The sequence below is a fragment of the Gymnogyps californianus genome, chromosome 3, assembly GCF_018139145.2.
Source record: "Gymnogyps californianus isolate 813 chromosome 3, ASM1813914v2, whole genome shotgun sequence".
Taxonomy (NCBI): domain Eukaryota; kingdom Metazoa; phylum Chordata; class Aves; order Accipitriformes; family Cathartidae; genus Gymnogyps; species Gymnogyps californianus.
Window position 1 is genome coordinate 49,567,992 of NC_059473.1, and position 20,634 is coordinate 49,588,625.

The 20,634-nt window shown below is 40.6% G+C and overlaps 1 protein-coding gene across 1 annotated transcript in view; it reads left to right on the forward strand.

Annotated features, from left to right (window-relative positions):
- The window catches only part of RPS6KA2 (ribosomal protein S6 kinase A2), a 312,842-nt gene that overhangs the window by 275,289 nt on the left and 16,919 nt on the right, over positions 1–20,634 (forward strand). Inside the window, exons 13-15 of the mRNA XM_050893272.1 lie at positions 1,645–1,747; positions 6,547–6,677; positions 8,436–8,561. Of these exons, the coding sequence (XP_050749229.1) occupies positions 1,645–1,747; positions 6,547–6,677; positions 8,436–8,561 (360 nt within the window). The remainder of the gene's footprint in view (positions 1–1,644; positions 1,748–6,546; positions 6,678–8,435; positions 8,562–20,634) is intronic.

A 20,634-nucleotide genomic window follows, 5' to 3' on the forward strand; every position in this document is an offset into this window, starting at 1 on the left:
TATGGTGAAATGGCCATTAATTATTGCAGAGACATTTCCAGCCTCACCATTCCTCTTTTCCAAGGAATCATAATTCAACCACAAACATATGCTTTATGCTAATGCTAATACTATGCTACAGAATGTCCTGCCTCAAGAACCTTTATTTATCTATGCAAAATCAAGTTCAAATTATGTTGAAGTGTATATATTAGTTTTGACCACATGCTTTATATTACAGAAGTTAATTCACCACAAAACCCACAGTTAAAAAGACTCTTCCTGCATGCAAAGAGTATTAATCTCCATTAAATATTTTGAAAAATCAGCTCATTATGAAGTTGTTTTAAGAGCTAACCTGAAAATACATATTACAAACAGTCATAAAATTGAACTCTTGAGCACTTATCATGACTTGAAAGTTTGGATGAAACGTTATGTTTATGCTCAGACATGTTAATTATTGGGCACTGTCTGTGGCAACTAATTCAGCCCTTTGAAACCTGAGAACAAAAGCATTGCTAGAAAGGGAATGCAGTCTAGGGACTGAAACATGGGGCAGGGAGTCAAATTGGAGCTCTGTTCCCCATGCCGCCATCAGCATGATGTTCGGTTTTGGCCATTTCAAGCAGAGATGATGCAAAGATTACTGAAATCAATAGGACTCTTTCCATTAACCTCTGCAGACTTTGGATCGGATCCAGACATGCTGCACCTCAGTTTGTTCATCTCTCAAAGTATGTGTGCATGTGTGTGTATGAATGCTTGCAAAGGAGCACAGTGAAGCAATTTCTTAAAGATCACTAAGCATGAGTAAAGAGGCCACGAAGTCCCTGGTAATAAAGGCAGTGTATTAGCATGCATTTATGGTGACTGTTACTTATGCGATCCCTTATGTGCCCCCTCACTCACCAGCACAAACTCACACACCTAGCAGTGATTACCTGTTATATACCTTCCTCTCTTCCTTATGTTTTTCCTTGGTTTTGCTCCTCTGCTCAAGCCACGTTTAGGCCTTCAACATGATTCCCCACCCATCCGCAGTGCTTCCTTCCTAACATCTTTTGATGGGAATTTCATCTAATCCTCAGCTGTGAGCCCCTTCCCTTTTACCAGATATGCCAAAAGAACAAGTCTCTTGTTTAGGTTGTGAGCACCAGGCAGCCAGGCCTGTTGCTCAGCTCAGTCTGGCAGAGTGTCAAACATATTGCTAGTTCTTGGCAAATAATAAATGCTAAACCAGCCACTGCTTCCTAGCGGTTCTTTGTGCTCATCGCCATTGCCGCGCTGCTGAACTCACTCACCCATGCACAGTTTCCTCGTGTTACCATTGCAGGTTCCAGTCCTGCCCTTAAGACCAGTGAATTTCCAGATGCCTCAGCTGGAATATTGTGCCAGTCTACGGGCTAAATTTTTACCAGAAACATCTGTGTTTATATTCTGGGTTCCAGTAACTAAAAAGTGCAGAGACCATCCAGGGCACAGGTTCTAAGTTGTGCCAGTCAAGCAGGAGCCAGAGCTATGGATACATCATCCTTTTTTGTCAGTCCTGCAAGCATGGCACAATGCTGAGAGAGGACACCATAAACAAAGCAAGGGAGCCTATCTGCAGATGCTGAAGGTGTACAGATTGTTGTTGATTGTGATCTGTTCTTCTCCTTGTAGAAACTATACAGGAAAGAAATCAAGCCGCCTTTCAAGCCCGCAGTGGGACGGCCAGAAGACACCTTTCATTTTGATCCAGAGTTCACATCTCGGACCCCCACAGGTTAGTAAGATGGCACATGGGTAATGCATCTTTTCAGTGAGTAAATTCATTCCCCTCCCCATTCCAATAGGGATCTAAAAGTCTGATCACCTGTGGGATTGCTGGATTTTGCAATATCTAGCAGGAAGAAAAGACTGTTTTGCGTTTCCAAGAAAAGAAGCTCATAAGCATTTCACCAACTTCACATTACTTTGTCTTCAGGAAGGATAGATTTCACATTTTTAATAGGAAAAATAACTATTGATTTGCTATTTTATTACTCTTGTCATTGCTTACATCGGCTGAATTTAACTATTTTAAATTATCTCAGCTTCAAAACTTTGCATCTCTGCAGGTTAATATATAATTATATATTCCATAGATGTTTTCTTTAATTGTGAAATCACATAGACTATGGACTGCTGGAAGTTAATACACGGTTAACAGTAATGAAGAATCATCAAGTTCTTAGACCAGTGGAGTTATGCCAACAGGAAATTTGGCCCACAATATTTAGAAAATCCTTGCAGTGAGAATGTTGTTCCTATAGTTTCTGTTTCCTAACAGGAATATCACATTTTGTGCACTATATATATGAAGGTGATTGTTGCACAAAACACCATCTTTCTACTCTTCTAGCTGAAAGCAGGAATATCAGTAACCTCAGAGTGGTAATCCCAGTTATAAAGTTGCCTCTTGCTAGACATGGATAAGCTACATTACATTTCTGCCTGTGATATTCCTGTGTAAAGAAGTACCTATTTATACATTCTAAACTGTAAAAATTTAATTAGCTGTTGTTTGTAAAATACTTTGAAGATGGTAAGCACTGTAAATATCACATAGTATTATTGTAATAACCAAGTGTAAGGTCTCAAGCTTCAACCCTCAAATTGCCCCAGAACTGTTGCAGTGAGAGTGAAAAATTTGAGCTTTCGTTACGAAAACGCCTGCATTATAGCACATGAATCAGAGCTGAGATTTCCTGTAGTTTTCGTTCAGGCTCATCATGACCTTCGGCCTTTTTCTTAAAACTAGCCCAAACCTCCATTCAAAGCCTGGCTCAAACCTCCTTTCATGGAGTATGAAGTAGTGGTATCTACTCAAAATCTTTTATCAGTCTTGCTCCCTAGTTTTTTTGGCAAGGATGTACTGACTTTCGCAAGCTATAAAAATATTGCACTCTGGTTATTTGGCTCTAACTGGAACATCCACCTGTCTCCAGTATGTGTTAGTCATGTTCTGATACTCCTGTCCCACTGCATGGAAACAAATGATCTTTGGATACCAGACATTTCACACCTTTGATTTTAGCTTTAATTCAGATTTCAGAGGAACTCATTTCTCTGAAATATTGGAGACTGCAAGTTAGTCTGATCTTGAGAGAAGTGCAGTCTGGTGCTGCCCTGGAAAGTCTCACAGAAGCATTGAGAGTTTGGGTTGCTTTGGAAGTTCACACTTCATTGGTTGTAATGGCGTGAAAACCCTTGTACTTCATGCCATGTGCTGATGGCCAGGGTTATATTTTACACTCTACGTGTGACTACTGTTGCCTAATTCAATTTGATATCTCATGCAAGACACTGACTTGAGAAGGTTTGTCTTGGGGTGGTGGCTGGGGTGGGGAGATGGCCTGCCTCAGTTCTGCTTTGTGCTATTATGGAAAGTGGCCTGAGAATCAAACCCTGTCATTTCAAAATAGGTGTAACTGGAACTTTATACTTCCAGAGTGATAGAAAAGCCCTTGCAGACTGGCAGCATATTTTGCAGCCCCTGACTGGTTGGGTCACCCGGAAGGGGAGAGCATCACAAGAGTGTTTACTACTGGCTCATCTTGCCGGTGGAATCAAACAAGAACCTTTTTTATTTTGTGTTTTTTCTGTCATGACATAGGCCCCATACAAACTTACCCTGTTACTGAGAATGTACCCAGACAGAAAGCACTGTAATAATTCCTGTTTCATGATGATAATGCAGTCGTGTTTTAATGAAGCTGTCAGAAAGATATTACCAAGGAGGGGGCACAGATACATACAGTCATTTTGCACTCTGCCTTTATGAATGAGTTCTCCTGCCTGGAAACAGGTTTGTGTCAAAGTTTTGCAGCCAGTAACTTGCCAGTCCAGTAATTTGCTGTATCTCAGAAAGTTTCTTTAGCCTGGAGGTTGAAACAGCTTTCTGTGGATTCCTAACCTCAGCTCTGAGTGCACCAAAGATGTGGCTTCTGACTTTGACAGTTCATCTCTATGGGTATAGTTTCACTTCACTTTTTCTCAGGGATTTGTTTGAGTTGGAGTCGCTTTTTCTCACCGCTTGTTTCCTAAGTCCACTACTTTGGACCCACATCTCATTTGTGCTAACTCAGCTCCTCACAGGGAGCAGAAGGCTGAAGCAATGCAGGTTATAAATGGTGATTTGAACAAGGATCAAACCAAGATCATTCTGGTGATCCAACTTAGATTTCAGTCTACAAATGTTTGTACTGTTGTAAGTGATGGGGCAGCATGCTGTAACCAGCAGGGATGTCTTAGGCTGGCTTTACTGCTGAGAAAAAATGTGTACAATTGCACCTGAAGTATCTAAATTTCCGCCTCTGCAAATAAGATAATAATGTTTTCTAACCCCAGTGAAGCACACTGAAGTAAATTACTTAAGATTTATGAAGCCTTTGAAAATCCTGTAAAGTTAGATGCCCTAGTGGGACAAAGTATTATGACTTTCACAGTGAGAAAGATAACCATTATACAAGATTGGTGTTTGCAAGTGGGTCTAATTCAGACATATGAAATGATTCTGGATTTATAAAGACTAGGAAAATGATTTAGGTTTCATAGCTATCAGTTAATTAACACGATTTAAACATAATTTTGCACTTAACACAGGTGTTTTAACATTTAATTCATATGATGGGCATATCAGTTGGTGGTGATGAATATTTAATATTGAACACCAAATAATCAGTGGATCATCTACTGTGTGTTTGATAAAGAGTTTGGCAGTGAATTATGAAGGAACAGTTATTTTTAAATAGAGATGACCTAGCACTTACATTTTAGAGCCGGATCACAGCTTTTCTGAAGTTCAGGAGTGTTCAGATTTGAATTATTGTCATTCCTTTTTTAAAACAAATATTCTTTCCTCTTAATTAATCCTTCTTGGAAAATCCCTGTTGTATATATGCCATTGTAAGAAGTACCCAGTGATGCAAGAGGTCTGGTGTGATTCATCCATGTATTTGCAAGGAGAGTACCCATCAATACACTGAGATAAACAAATAGCCTACGTCATTTTACCCAAAGACAAGCTTCTCCACATACTTTGCAGTGAGGTCTGACTTGCTGTGCTTATTTCTGACTCCTGTCAAAGCTGAGGTGGCTTTATAATGAGATATAGAATTAGCTGCAGTCTCAGTTTTGTTTATTTCTGAGCAGATAATTTGTTTTTACCATATTCAAGCTTCAGATCCTCTGTTCAGTTGACCAGTAGATTTATACAGGGAATGTCCCTACAAGGAAATACATACTCACATATTTTCAGGACCTCAAGCAGTACTCAGTCTTCCACACCATTGCCCTTCACACTAATGGGTGGTGCTGATGGTGTAGGTAGGCAAGTCAGATATAAGGTCCAGTGGGGTTGTATTTTCTTTACTCTAGTGAAACAGTATTTACACACTCATACAAGGAGACAGCTTTCTAAAGGAAGTTTAGCTTTGTAACCTTGCCATGGAAAATCACATGTTGCACTGCAAGAAACGTGAAGGGGGAGGTGGGGAACGGACAAAAAAAAGAACAAATAAAAGGTGAGCAAATTTGAGTACTATAGGTTCTATTATACCCAGCCAGCTACCCAGGAATGGTTTGCAATGCAACTCTTACTTGCTTATGAAAATACCTCGGACAAAAGATAACTGGGGAGAAAGATCTCTTTAAAGCTTTTCAGAATTTTAAGTGAAGTGCAACTCTTCTCGGTTTGGCAGGCTGTTTCTCTCACTGAGCAGTGGTGTAGGTACCAGGAGCTGCTCTCCAGTTATTTCTTTCCAAAGGTAGAATAATTCAAGGCTCTTTTATCTCCAGCCATTCCTCCCCTGGGTTTGCCATGTCAGGGAAAGGAGCGGGGAGAAAATCTCCATGAAGGTTAGTTAAAACACTCTTAGCCGTTTTGTTCACCTGAGGACAATTCAACCAGCATCTTCCCTGGAACAGGTCCCAGCTCCTAAAGCTGCTGCAGAAAGATCCTTATGAGGCTGCAAACCACCACTACTGGAGCATCATGCTTTTACACTTGCTTCAGCTCCTGTCTTCTCTGCATTCTCCTGACCCACACAACATACCACATTACCCAGAAAGCACTTTAGCCTTTGTAATTTCTGTAGTCAAGGTGTGCTGTGAAGGACAGATATAGCATCTTGCAGCTTTTTTCCACTCCCTGGAGAACCTCTGCTAAGCCAAAGGGGTGCCCTGCCTTGAGCCATCTGTCTTTCTCCTAGTCTCGCCATCCTGTGCCTCCTCTCTCCGTGTGGACTCCTGGCACAGGCAGTGCTTTGCCTAAGAATGAACGTGCACAGTGAAAAAAACCTCTGTATCCAAGAGGAGAGATCCTTGCAAACAATACCGCTGCACTGTTCAGATCCAGAGGAAAGGGATGGAGAAGGTACACCAAAGCCTTGATATGGAGGTGGATTATATTCACGTGTGTCTGCCAGTTTAGCAGGATCTGCTGTTGACTGACAGGGATGACTTCGTCTGTTGCAGGTGCTGTGCTATTACTTTCTGATCTTTTGTGCAGTTCCTGAGGCCATTTTCTTCCTTCTCCTACAGATTCCCCAGGTGTTCCTCCAAGTGCCAATGCTCATCATCTTTTCAGAGGGTTCAGCTTCGTTGCCTCTAACTTGGTGCAGGAGCCTGCACAGCAAGATGTGCACAAAATCACCGTCCATCCAATTGTGCAGGTACTGATGCTGATGTTACACTTCACATTTGATGGGCACATACACATGTGCACAGCGTATTTAAACTGCCTCAGCATTCTCACTGGTATTTCACAGCTACCCAGTATAGGTAGGAGGTGTTTACATGCAGCATGTAGGAGGTGGAAAATGAGAATTTTTTTCCCAAAGGCTTTTATCTTTAAGTTCACATTCTCTACAGCCTTTACAAAGAAAATAGGAATCGCACCTTATCACAGCTGAAATGAAAAGTACTTCTGAATACCTGAAACACTATTGCAGTTGTGCATACAGGGCAGGCAACAAAGTGTTGTTTCTTCAGTGAATGCATGTCATTCTCAACAGTTTTGTCTTGGATTATATGATACAGTCTGTGTTGGCAAAGGGTCTCAATGAACTACTGCTGTAGGCTCCCCCAGACACAGAGTCCAAGCTCCTGGGTGTAAGAGGCCACCGTGTTCCTGTTGCTATTGCACAAGAGCCTGGGTGTACTCACATAACCCAGAGCGGCTTGACGGGGGAAGGACACTTGCCAGACACTTGGTTCTTTGTTGCCATTCCCCTACAACACGCTTTCCAGTTATTGTAATTTAAACCAGAAATAAATTGCTACAAATGGCTCAATACATCAGAGGAACAGTGAATCGGGAGAAAGAACTGGGCTGCTCAAAGATGCAGCAAATTTTCCCACAAGGAAAAATTTCCTCTCCTACCCACAGCCAGAGGTACATATGCCTCAAGGGGAGAGCCCCTGCCTGTGGTTTTCATAGTTTTCATCCCTATTTTACTAATTTACAGTGGAATATGTCATATTCTTAAAGATTCTCTTATGCAACAGTAAGTGAAATGTTACCCAAACAACCACATCCCAGAAATTTTATATATATATTCCTGTGGTTTGCTTTGTAAAAATGTATTGAATGTTAACGCATGCGTGTCTTATAATTTAGAAGGTTCTGTGTGGACTTTGCTAGTGAGGTTACATTTTTAGACAGAGGATCCTAGAGGATTTTTAGAGCTTCTGGTCATTTCTTGAGTCCTGGGATGGAATTTGCAGCAAGGCCTCAGATTTGGGTTTCACCATCTAACCAATCCACCTACCCAGACATTTTCCAAAGGGCATATGAACTAATGATGCTGTAGTTCATTCTATACCCTTCAATAAATAAAATTAGAAATTTTAAAGTATTTTCCCGCTATTTTCACTAGTAATATATTTTCTTAAATTAGGTTGGTGTAAAATAGTAACTTTTCTCTCACACAGAAATCATAATTAAACACACCCTGGACAAGACCTCCAGTGGTCTGGAGGCACACCCCATATGTGGGGTATCTGTTTTGAAGACTGTGAAGCTATTAGTAGTTTATAAGTTATCTGGCCCCTCAGTAACTAGAAATAAGTTTATATTGTCAAGATATGTGGGTTGTCAGGGGATCTGGGCCCACAGTTTCCTGTGAATTTCTAACAGGAGGTGATTGTCTGTGTTCCATAAATAGTTTAGAAAATCACTGCTTTTTTTGCCATTGCTTCTACATGAGCAACTCCATCTTACAGACTGGAAAAAGGTAAAAAGAGAGGGGACATGCTTGTTTAAGTAAAGAGCTTCAGATGTTTTTTAATTGGACTTAGAAAAACTGCTAAGGACAAGAGAGCTCTGTGAAGGTAATGAGGTCAAGCACTTCCTTTATTAAGACGAGGCTAGTCCTTGCTTTTACATACCCATGTCCTGATTACCTTTTTTCTTTTGTCTTTCCCTGTAGCAGTTACATGGGAACAACATTCACTTTACAGATGGATACGAGATCAAGGAGGACATAGGAATCGGCTCCTATTCAGTGTGCAAGAGATGTGTTCATAAAGCTACAGAAACAGAGTTTGCAGTGAAGGTAAGAAAGCCTTCTGGTAGATGCCAAAAGCGTGGCTGAGACTGCTCTGCCAGCCTGGGCAGCAGTGCGGTCAGTGGATATTTTGTTGGCTTATTTCTTGTTGGCAGGTGTTGCTTGTTTTTTTTTTTTCTTTTGGAAGATGACAGATTTCATGATAAGCCTTATATTATTTCTCACACCTAATCTCATCAAGTAAAATTCCTGGATGGATAAAACATTCACAGTCTTGCACAGTAATCCTGCTAATCATTTCAGCCATTGTCCTTGCAAACTAGATAAGATTTTTAACAGATCCTACATTGAATCATCATAAATAAACTAAGTAACGTATAAAATGACTGCAAAGTTGAAATAGCATTTTATGCTTCTTTCTCAAGTTATTTAGTTTTGACATTTTTTATTGTAATTAGACAGATTTGTCAGTGAAAACCATGATCACCTTCAAAAACTCAGATTTCCTTTTGTCTCCTTGACATTCAACACCAACATGCTACACAAAGGAGCAAAAGGCAATCTTCAGCAGACATTTAAAATATTAATTCAGTGGAATTTAGTTGGATATTAAAGACAAGTCAGTGAACTTCAGACTTGGTCAAGCGACACTACATAAAACAGAATCACTAGAGCCGCAGAGGCCAGGAAGCTGCTAGGATGTAGCTAAGAGGGAACCTTTTCTGATAGGGAAGAACTTCGGTAGAACTGCTTTGGAAGGTCATGCTCAGAGGACTAAGTCACAATCTCTATTAAATGCTATTGAATAAACAGTATGCAGCTATTACAGAGGGCAGAACAGACCAATGTATGTGGCAAGTGGTTGTGAGGTTACGACTCAGAGGAAAAGTTCCAAACATTCTGTTTTCCTTAAGAAAAAGGCATAGCAATTAACACACTCATATGTTAGAAAAGTATTTCATGTTTTTATTCTTGTACCAAAAAGATACAAGATTGGATTAAATGAGGAATTAGTAGAATGAATTTGAAAAGACACGGACAGTTAAGTCAGATCCTTTCACTCTGTATGATCTCATGGGAACAGATTGCTTAAATGAGCATAAGACAAAAAGTAGCTCCTTGAAATCAGTACATAGAGAAATGCATTTACCAAACTTGCAGTAAATGAGGGATTCTAGCCAATTGCCGCTCTACTTTTCTTATTTTAAAATTTTAGAAAAGATATGTAAACTTAGCTTATAAATGAGATCGTGTCTTTGCTGTTAAATGAGATGATAAGAGCTTAAAGAAGTGATCCAAACTGCAGTCCATGAGATAAATGAGCTGCAGGTAGTCAATAGAATAATATTAAACCTTTTATTCAGTCTTATTTTCCATTACAAGACTGATGATAATGCAGTATCCATGAAAGTCCATGAAAGGTTTGGTGTCTCCCCGTGGTGGCCACAAAAATCTGGAAACCACTAATAACTGACAATCTGTTGATGTCACTGTTCAAATAATGGTTGATTTTTCTAGGCTACACCGTAATTAGGAGCATGGACCTACCAGCAGGTCTGTGGGCTTGCACATGAACATGCTAGGATTTTCATTTCTAATGAATGGAATAATTAGATTTTTCCAGTGTCCAGGTCATTTGTCAACAAATGGCATTATGTTATAGTAGGTATGGGTTCTGTGTAATTAAATTACATCTGAGATGAACAAAATGTATGTTAAAGTAATAACTTTAATATTTTATTTATATCAAGTATTGCTAACAGTTTTATCAGTGTAATACAGCCAGTGTGAAACCAAAATAGAAAGTCCTTGGTCCTCAAAGATGTCTGAGTGCCTGAATCCAAGAGGGTCCAGCACCTACTCAGCAGCTGGGGGTCTGGAGTACCTCAGAGGATCCAGAGCAAACTCAACACATGGAGACATTCAAAACTCCAGAAGAGTTTAACGCTTTGATTGCTAGGTTTATGCTTTTCCCCATTTTTATTCATATTTCCTCTTTTTGTTCCTTTCTTCCTCCACTTCTCTCAACTCTTTTCTTGTCATGCCAATATGTCTTGATTTTGACTACCAGTTTAGGCAACACGCGCAGCATCTCAGTTTCTGACAGTGTGAGTCAAATGCGTAGCACAGATTTGGGGTTGGAGACGGTTGGTTGCTTTCTGTTTGTACTCTTTCCAGCACATTGAGTGCTGCCTCTTTGATTATTATTCCTACCAGTATATTCATTTTACTTTCCTTTCAATTCTATTTTTATTTCATATTAAGATTATATCATTTTGTTATCAAAGTAGCTCACTTTCATAAAGATTGCACAATGCCACCCATTTCAAGTTATTAGATAGCACAGGAGTTGCAACTGATATTATCATAATTATATATCTGTCCCTTTTGACACGCATCCTTTAACTCTCTCTATAAAGATCACTGTAATTAGACTCTTTTGATTTCTTTCAGGAAGTATAATTTTCTCAGTGCTCCCTAATACATAACATTCACAAGAAAAAATATCAGCAGTGATAGTTTGTATGATAGGCAGCAGCCCCATTTGCCTGGCACCACCTCATTAAAAGCTCCCTCTATAAGATGAACTGCTGACACGTCAGAGAGCATCATCCCGTCTCCCCAGGGGAAGCTGGTGATAATGAAGGAGTTAAGGAAATGACATAGTGGCATCACCACAGGAAGACACACATCATGTCACTGGGTAAATAATCCCTCCACGGAGGCTGCCACTCACCAGGCCATATTTACTATTGCTGTGTGGTGCCATACTGAGACAGCAGAGTACCGAGCCAGAGTAACTTGAGTCAGAGCTACAGCCAGAAAATCCACTCAGAAAAACAAAACCTTTCCTAGCCCAGAAGCAGAATATTAAAATGCAAAACATTTCATCCCTTTTCCTTTTGCTGGCCATCTGCAACTAATTGGGGGCCATCTTATAGAGGTAATTAGATGTCTAGCAGCGCAAAGAAGTTCTTTGCTGGTGTTGTAAAAGCACTTGAACAGATCTGAAATTTCACTCGTTTCAGAGTTCAGTGAGACTAGGCACATCACTCACTGAGGCGCTTTTGGAAGTCCCCCTAGACACCTCTCTGCACCTGTAGGCATCTAACTGCCTTTGTAAATCCAATCACTGAACCTGCAGAAGAATAAAATTTTCTTGCAACCTATTCCCTCTTCTTCCATGTCATCTGTAAAAATGAAATGCTAATAATAAACTCTACATCTATTTTAGATGTGCCCTCAGGGTCCTAAATGGAATATTTAAGAATTCAGACTTACATCTCCACTTCTGAGAGCATTTCAATACCATGCAACAGAAAACCTTGTAGACAGCCAGATTTCCTGCAAACTGACTCTACCCTGAAACTAGTAGCCACCTACCTGGGTCAGTGCAGGTAGATGTTGGTTTAGCAAGTCTTTGTATCATATTCCACTGCACGTACATACTCTGAGGTAATTTTAAAACTTTACTCTTAGACTTTCTTTCCATCTCATTCCCAAGTGAAAAAAAGTATAGAGTTATGAAATACAAATAAGTATATTGTTCCTTCTTCTGAATGCTCTATAAGACACTGGTAGAAAGAAGAGAGATGGGGAAAAAAAGAGTGTTTCTCCTCTGACGGACCTCTAACGTGTTTCAGATTCTCCTGCTAGAATATTGATCATCCTGACTGCAGCAGGCATAATGATTTTTAATAGCAAAGGGAACTGGCATCGTTGATCACAGTTACAAGCTTCACGTGGGTATAAATGTAACAGTGAGGTCAGAAGCAAAGGAAAATCAGATCAAACTATTTCAGTCACATCAGTATCTAAAGAAAATAAGTCAATTAAGTAAAAGAATGATGCTAGAGCAGATGGGAGGGATTTCTGTGGATGGAAGAAAGTCTGCAATGGAAGCCTAAACAGATTAAGAGCTCTCGTTTGGAAAACAAAGGAAATGCTACAGTTCAGAGTTCTTGGTGAATCAGATTTTTCAAAACCTGCCAGAGATTTGATGCAATTAGTGTATTCCAAAAGTTTTTCTTTACTTAAAACCATTGCGCTGGCTTCAAGCTTGGATCCCGACTTGTAGTGAAGCTTTCAAGCTGGATTTTCAGATGTCCTTCATACTGATGCCAGATTAAGTAACTTTGCAAAGGACCTGATTGTACCCCCTTTTTTCTAAAGATTTCTCTATTTCAATTGACTCCTTACCCCCAGGACAGATTACTGGTGGATAATAGCCAAGTAGAAACTGCTGCTGCTATGGCCTATTCTACCCCCAATACGGTAACTGCCCCAAACATTGCAGAGGCCGGTGGCATAGGTGCCAGCTTCAACAGCTTGATGCCAACTGTTTTCTTCTCCAGGTAAAGAATATCTAACTGATTAAGTCTTACAGATTTTTAGTCCTTCCATGCTGTTAGAGCCGGGGCGAACAACTGGGTAAAAGGACAGGGTATACATTTCTCCCTCCCTTGAAGAAGAAAAACATACAGTAAAGATAGTCCCAAAGGACAAGTCCAATTTTGCAGATGCCAATATTACGGTGGAATTTGGATCTCGAAACACATGTGAATTTCATGACTTTTTCCTATCTCTGTAATGTACTAACCAGCTATTTGGCTCCAAATGTTCCACAGCTGTGAGCAAAGCCAAATTTAGCAGTCTATGTCTGCCTCTGGGGTACAGGTTAGTTTATGCTTGAGTCCTAGTAAATCCTACAGTTCATATATAATTCTGGTAACTATGAAGCACTGAAAGTACATCTATCTCAGCATGTTTTGGTATGTGCAGACTGGGGAGAAGGTGCATTTTAATTAGCTATAAAAATGCAATACTAGCAGAGAAGTGATGTCAAAATCCTATCAATAAAGTCAGTAACTGGTGAGAGCTGTTTTTAGCAGGCCTGTGCAATCAGACTTGCTGTATACCTCTATTTATTTGTTAATAACAGTGAGTGACATAGCCACCAAAAGCTGTATGAATTCCAGAGTTGTTTCATAATTTCTTTAAACTTCATTTTCGTCTTCCATTGATGTTCATGGTCTTGGTTTGGTTGGGTTTAGGTGGTTGGTGTAAGTAGATACAATATCATGCTAATCTGAAGGCAGGAGGTTACACAGTGGTATTTAGTTGGCTCTACAACATTTTATCCATAACGTATATTATGGTTATGTCAGGAGGTTCGTGCTGAATGCAGAAAGCGTGAATAACAAAAAAAAAAGGTAGTCTTCTAAGATTGACTGCAGCGTGGTGCACTTTTTTGCAATTTTTTTAAAGAAAATAGGAATCCCAAACACATGTATCTTTATTTATTGAAACAGGAAAAGGAAAAAAAAGAAGAAAAAAAATCAGTCCAAAGGTCATCAAATCTCCTTGACAATTAAGGTGTCTGTAGATCTAGAGAGATTTGCTTAGATTTGTTTCTCCTTAACCATAGAAAGTCACTAAGATGACTTTCCTCTAAAGTGAAGCAGACTGTGAAATTTTCAGGGGAGGGTTTGTGTCTATTTTTATCTGTCGGGGAGGTACCTAGTGTCTGGTGGAACATGGATAAATATATCAGTATTTTAATAGGCAAGTCAATGGAAAGTTTGCTGGATAACCTCAGATTTCTTGGCCCTGAGCCTGCCAGCTTGTCAACACCAGCAAGTACCCGTCCACTGCTCATCCGACCTTTCCTCCCACTGCCTGCGCCAGAACATGGTGCAGGGATCAGGCCCCAGGGTATGTGCAGAGATCTCCAGGTCAGAGCCACTGGTAAATGCATCCCCTCTAGATTTAGCTTTAAAATTTAGCAAAAGTTACCTGCTGCTGGAGCAGACCAGTAACAGGACTCTGCAAGGGAGAGGATGGGCTGAAATGGGTATGGATCAGATGCTGAGGTCCTGTCTCCGTTCTCATTCAGTCCCTAGTCATGCAAACTCCTCTTGACTTTGCTGGGTGGCTGTCACAGTAAGGTTTGTATGGATGAGAGTATGGTTCTATCACACCTCACACTCTGGGGGGGGAAACGGCATGAGGAAGAATATAATGTGATGTAAAAAGACCTCATTAAATAACCTTTTATCCAACTGAAGGGAAATGGGAGTGATAACTGTGCTTCCATAAGCCTCTAACTGTCCTTGCTCTTCCCCAAGACAGCTTATCAAATTATCTATGAAGAGCACATCTCTTGCCTCTGCAAGATCATACGGATGATTCTGAAAGATACTTTCCAATATTTTATTGAGAAAATATCTCTGACTTCTGTCTCCCCAAAAATTTTCATTCCTATTTGCTTTCATTCCCTGAATGATATGTAATGAAGCTGTTCAATATACTCAACTAATTTGTAGCATGGAAATAAGAAGATTTGAATACCAGCATCAGACAAGCGTTGCATATATGTGTTGCTAGTGTAGTTAAAGTTTTATTAATAAAGTTGAAAAACAAATCTATAGATTTCTGTCTTACTAACATGCTTGCATATAAGTAAGTGAGTTTTGCCTGTAGTACCTGGGTAAGACTATTAAAACCCTGTGGGACCATGTGCTATTTTGGTATCCATGGTTTAAGACAGAATATAAACAAATTAGAGAAAATCTATAGCAGAAAATATGCAAGAATTACAAGGCAAGCTCTATCAAGAGAGCTACAAATATATATGATGTAAGACAGACGAGTCCAGTGGGACGTGATCAAAATCTATAAATATCTCTAAGGTGATATAAATGATGGATGACAACCATTTGGCTGCTAAAGACAGCAAGACAAGACAGAATGTCTTGAAGCTAAAAAAGGGAGTTTCAGAAAAAAAAGTCTGATGGTGAAAGCAGTTGGTAAAACAGACTCTTCAAGGAGATGACCGAGACGTCCTCCCCCTCACACACAAAGAAGTTGGATCTGTCATATTAGTGGAAATGTAGCCTTACAAAATGCAGGGTCAGAAGTATAAGACCTCTTCTTACCTTGATAAACTACAGAGAACACTTACCATGTTCTCCCATGCAATTTGGTTTATAAAGCTGGGATTCAGGAAATCCTGTTGTCCAGACACTTCAGCAAAAGATGTTTTTCACTGTCTGAAGGATACTTAAGCTGGTAGTGTGGCACCAGATTCAGTAGGCTATAGGGTGCCCTGTAGTGGAGACAGGCTTCAGAGCAGATTTAGGCACAAATCTCTGTGCTTCTTTGGATTTGCATAGGGAGGGCTGTTTTCCAGAGTGCTCTGCAAAAAAAACAGCATGAAGAGCCCTAGACTACATCTGGGATCCATGGTGGATACGGCAAGAGTGATTACAAACAGCATGGATGGGTGTCCGCTAGATATGATGGAAAGAGAAAATTATTTACAGCAAAATGGATGAAGTAGCAAAGGAGTGGTGGAGAAAGTTGTCTATGAGGATCTTACGTCTGATCTGTGAGAGTATTTTTGAAGGCTTTCCTGGTTTTCCCGTTTCGAACAACTTTATCAAAAGGCCTGACTTCCACGCTGGACCAGGGCCGCTGTGTACAATTTCACTCACCACAGCAGGAGGCAACGTAGCATATTTTATAGGCTGTCCTCATTTTTTAAGATTTGGGTTTAGTCAAATACCTGCAAAACTTCAATGAGTCTCACTTTTCTATTGTTTTGATTTGAGTGTGTTCAGATTTCTGCCAGATACTCTCTCCATAGAAATAAGTCAGTTCTCCAAGGAGGCACTGCTCGAATAGGCAGGACCCTGCAGCTACAGCTTCAGACAGGATGGGCCAGTACAGCGTGCTGCGCTCTGCTTGAAGGACTTGGGAGAAGGCAGGGCAAAGAGCCAGGAGAGCCTTGAGCACTTCTACAAGTGGCAAGCTTGTTTGTAGCGGCGAGAGCTATTGCTGGCTGGTGATTTTTTGGGTAAATGGCATCAAAGCGTTGGCTTAAGTCTTAACAAAATAAACAGAGAAGGCAGATAGAAATACATAAATGTGTGCAGACCACCTCTTAAACTCAGCTTCAGAGCAGATCTTAGATGTGCAGTGGTTGTACATCCCCTCTGGCGTAAGGATTCCTGCAGCCTCCTTCCCCTTTGGTCACGAAGCTCACAGTGCCTCTCTCCTTAGCATGGCTGAGCCTCTGGAGAATCTGAGATGATGGTATTTCTCACTGCTAACTAGATCTTTTCTGAGACCTAGGATCAGGCAGCAGTTTTCCTACAGCTTAGTAATATCATGTTTCTCTTCTCTAGCTTGCTTGCCAAATACCTAAGTATTTTGGACAGAATTTGGTCCTTTGTGGCTCTGTTTCTCTTTTGGGGCCATTTAAACCATGTTTCTTGTATTTGTCTTCCATATTGATGTACTAATGTTCCCCTTTTATAAGATCTGAATATGATATACTGGTTTCCATCCCTGAAGCTTTTTGTAAAAGAAGGTGGGAGTAGCACTGCAGTCATTTTACGGACTGAAAACTCATCAGTCTGATCCAAGGATGTGTGCTAGGGCTGAGCAGAGCAGACGAAAACACAGTGCAGAGCCTTTCCCACTGAGCTATTCTGCCTCCAAAACTGCAGACTTCTCTCTAAGATGAGCTTTTCTGTTTCACAGGTGCTATTGGAACAAAATAGGTTGATGTTTCTGCGTTGCTTAGAAAATGTGTGCTACTGTATAAATGCTAATTAATAAGTACTACGGCTGCAGTTGACAGCTTAGGTGTGCTAAGTCAGCAAACACTGGCAGCGAGTGGGCATGCTCTGTGTGCAGAAAGTTAAATGTCTCACCCACACAGCTTGATCTGATGGCCAGTGCTTATTTCAGAAAAGTATTGCTGATTAGGTCTGTTTCTTTTAATATTCATTTCACTATTTATTTGAAAGATTTAAGCATGGATGGGGGGAATGAATCTCTGGAGCTAATCAAAACTAATAGCACAGCAAATAGTCCCTCAGAAACAATTAGGCTTGGAATAGTTCTCCTTGGAGACATCTTAAATGTAAAATTATACCATGTCCTTTTAAATAATGTTAGCCTTTCTGCAGTGATTTTCATCCAGCTTGAGTAATTTGACATCAAAAAAGGAACCAAATTAAAACAGATGCTTGGCATGAATAGGGCTTATTTTTAGAAGGAAATATTACTGGAATGGAAACCTGTACGTTTTCCAGCAGCACAGAACTGCAGAATTCTATCTCTGTGACACTTTCGTTGGAATTAATATTGTAGATGAAACTGTGAGGTCAAAATCTCTGCATGTGTTGTTGCACCTCCTTTCTTCAGAAGGGATGCGAATCCCACCTATAGTCAGTTCCACCAGTGGTGCCCTGAATTTTCAAATATATCATAGATACGGCGTAGACTTAATGTGCAAAGGGACACAAAATTAATTCTCCCTTTGCTCATCCCTCCTCTCCCAGAAAAGGAAAGGATTTCTACAGGGAGTATCACATCACACTGTGTTATATGGATCTCTTCTTAAATGTGATTAACCTGTGCTTACACTCCAAACAAGCCTTAGAAAAAACTTCAAAGTATGTACTAGAAAATAAAGCAGCTTTAAAAAGTGCATAAAGCACTCTTCCTCCTCCATGCTTTTTCCACAAAGCCATCATAAGTTCCCTGGTGCTGGTCAAAAGAATCTTTAGGCAGTCCCGCTGGCTAAACACACTGGCAACCTCAGCTGTGGCTGTTTAAGGTATTGCAGTGCCCGGGTGTCTGCCCTGACCTTCTGCTGGACTTTCTGTTGCTGTAGCCAGAGCAGCAGATTAGGACTGTACCAGTGGCTCAGCTGCCCCAGTTCACACCCTTGTATCTCAGTTTCAGCTACCAGGAAAGGTCACTTGGGGCAGTTGAAGACGACGCAGACACTGGTCCCACTTGGGACTGGGAGCAAAAAGAGCTATGCCTTATGCCCCTGCAGCATGACCCACTAAAGCTCCTCAGTCAAAGCCCCACAACCTACTTTTTATCCATGCCCGTGCTGCAGGGTGTACCTTTAATGCTTCCCAATGTTTGTGGTTCTTCCTGTGGAATAAATCCACTAAAATAAAACGGGGAGTTTTTGCTGCAGTCCATGGTAGTGGCACACACCACAGTGTTAAGGGTTAAACCACAGTGCCAGTATTAGGTACATTTAGCTTTCCCAAGAAGGGAGATGGCTGCCATTGCCCATTTCAATTGACGTGATTAGACAGAACTTTTGCATCCTGTTTCGCTTAAGGGGAAAAATCAAGTCAGACCCAAGCAAATGTTGTAATGTAGTCTTGTTTGTTCATTAAAGATGCACAAAGTCCTTTCTCCCCAGCACAGGAAGACCCGACAACAGACAGCGGTTTCCTCGCTGCTAGCTCCAGCTTAGCCTGGCCAGAGCCCCATCCTTTCTCCTCGGGCCTGTATCACTGCTCTTCCCATCAGTGCATCTCATGTTTCTTTTCTGTCTTCTTTCTCACTCTGTTGGTTTTCTCTCACCCTTTCTTTTAGGCTGTTCATTTTCCAGACAGCAAAGGCAGTTAAATTGTCACCTCCTACTTCTTGCCTTTTTCCAATCTCAGAACTGTAGCAATGGAGAACTCCATGTGAGAAACACAGCCGTCCTCCTCGCGCAAGGTCACCCAGGTTAATTTCAGCTGTTTGAAAAGGCAATTTGTATTAACAGGGCTAATTCTGCCCAAAGCGGATTAGGGAGTGCTCGCACATACCATTTCTTTGGCAGGGCTGTGAAGGCTATAAGTCCCAGCTGGTGGGTGGTATCAAACAGCTGAGGACTGTAACATTTGCTAATGGCATAACTAGATCCAGAAGAAGAAATTTATCTACACAGTTGGAGGCACGCAAATACCTTCACAAAACTGCCACAAGCAAGTATGAATATATACTGTCTATGTAGTTGCTGTACCAATTTCAGCAAGGCTTTACCCACACAGAACTGTATTGATACTCTCTTTTATACTCATCAATCCACTCTGGCAAGGCTGAAGACATTGAAAGCCCATTAGTAAGGGAGAATTGGGTGATTTTTTTCCATGCAAAAGACTTGTAGAAGGACTTGTAAAAACTGGCCAGACGCGTTAATTAGGATTTTGAAAATATTCTCTCTTGATCCTTTCTTCCTTGATAGAGAAAGAGTTCAGTATTGTCCTTTGATGGAGCTCGACTCATTTTAAAATATCACAAGGTTCTTACCCTAAATTCCGCTGAAGAAATGCACCTTTTCTTTCAGCTAGTCAGTGAAATACACAAAGGATGTGATAGTCAAAGAACAAACAAGTCCCCTATTAGAACAAAGGACACTATTGCATGTGCTGAGCCTGTTTTACTCTGGAATTGTTTCATCCACTGTTTAATACAGATGAATTTCTAAGCAATCCCTGGGTGTCCAATACATAGAGAAAAGTCTGTTTGTTGTATGGCTCAGTTTCTTATTTTTCTGAAGGACAACAGAAGACCCCTGTGCTTCATAGCTCTTTTCTGCCAAAGTACAATAGACCTCTTGTTACATTTTCAGTTGAGTTATTTATACATTGTGATGGCTTTCTGAGTTGGTGTTCTTCACCACACATCTACAGAAAGAAACAGAAAAGTAGCATCATTACATATTACTCAAACCTCAGGACCAGTAGCAGAGAAAATCTTCCCTTAGTTCTGTAACAGAGGGTGTTTATGTATACGTTTTAGCTGAGTTCAAATCAGAACGAATTTCCTAAAGAAAAGACATCATTCCTTGCACAGGAAGAGCTGCAGGAGGTTCATGGGCTGTCACAGAGAGGAATAGAGAAGAGTCTGTCTTCATGCAAAACACAAGGTCTCAGAGGAAACAGAGTGACCAGGGTGGCAAATGCTCTTTGTTACCACAAGAAATATTTAGAAGTTACATAGTTTTGCTCAGCTTTTAATCAAGGTTTAATAGCGTCATTGCCTATCTAAAATTCAGACAGACATACATAGCTTGCCAGCATCCAACAGTAGAGCTTGAAAGCTACTAGATAGCAAAAAAATTAACTGACTAATAATAATATTAATTCTGAACAAGAGCAGACACTGTGTCACATGCTGTGGCCATGTGTGGTCTCATGTAGAAAGTCTGATGAGAGTATGGCAGTTCCTGTATTCAAATCCATAACATTAAATGCTTTTTTTCTTTCTAGCATTGCAGGTTCCAGTATGTAGGTAGGAAGCAGTCCAGAGC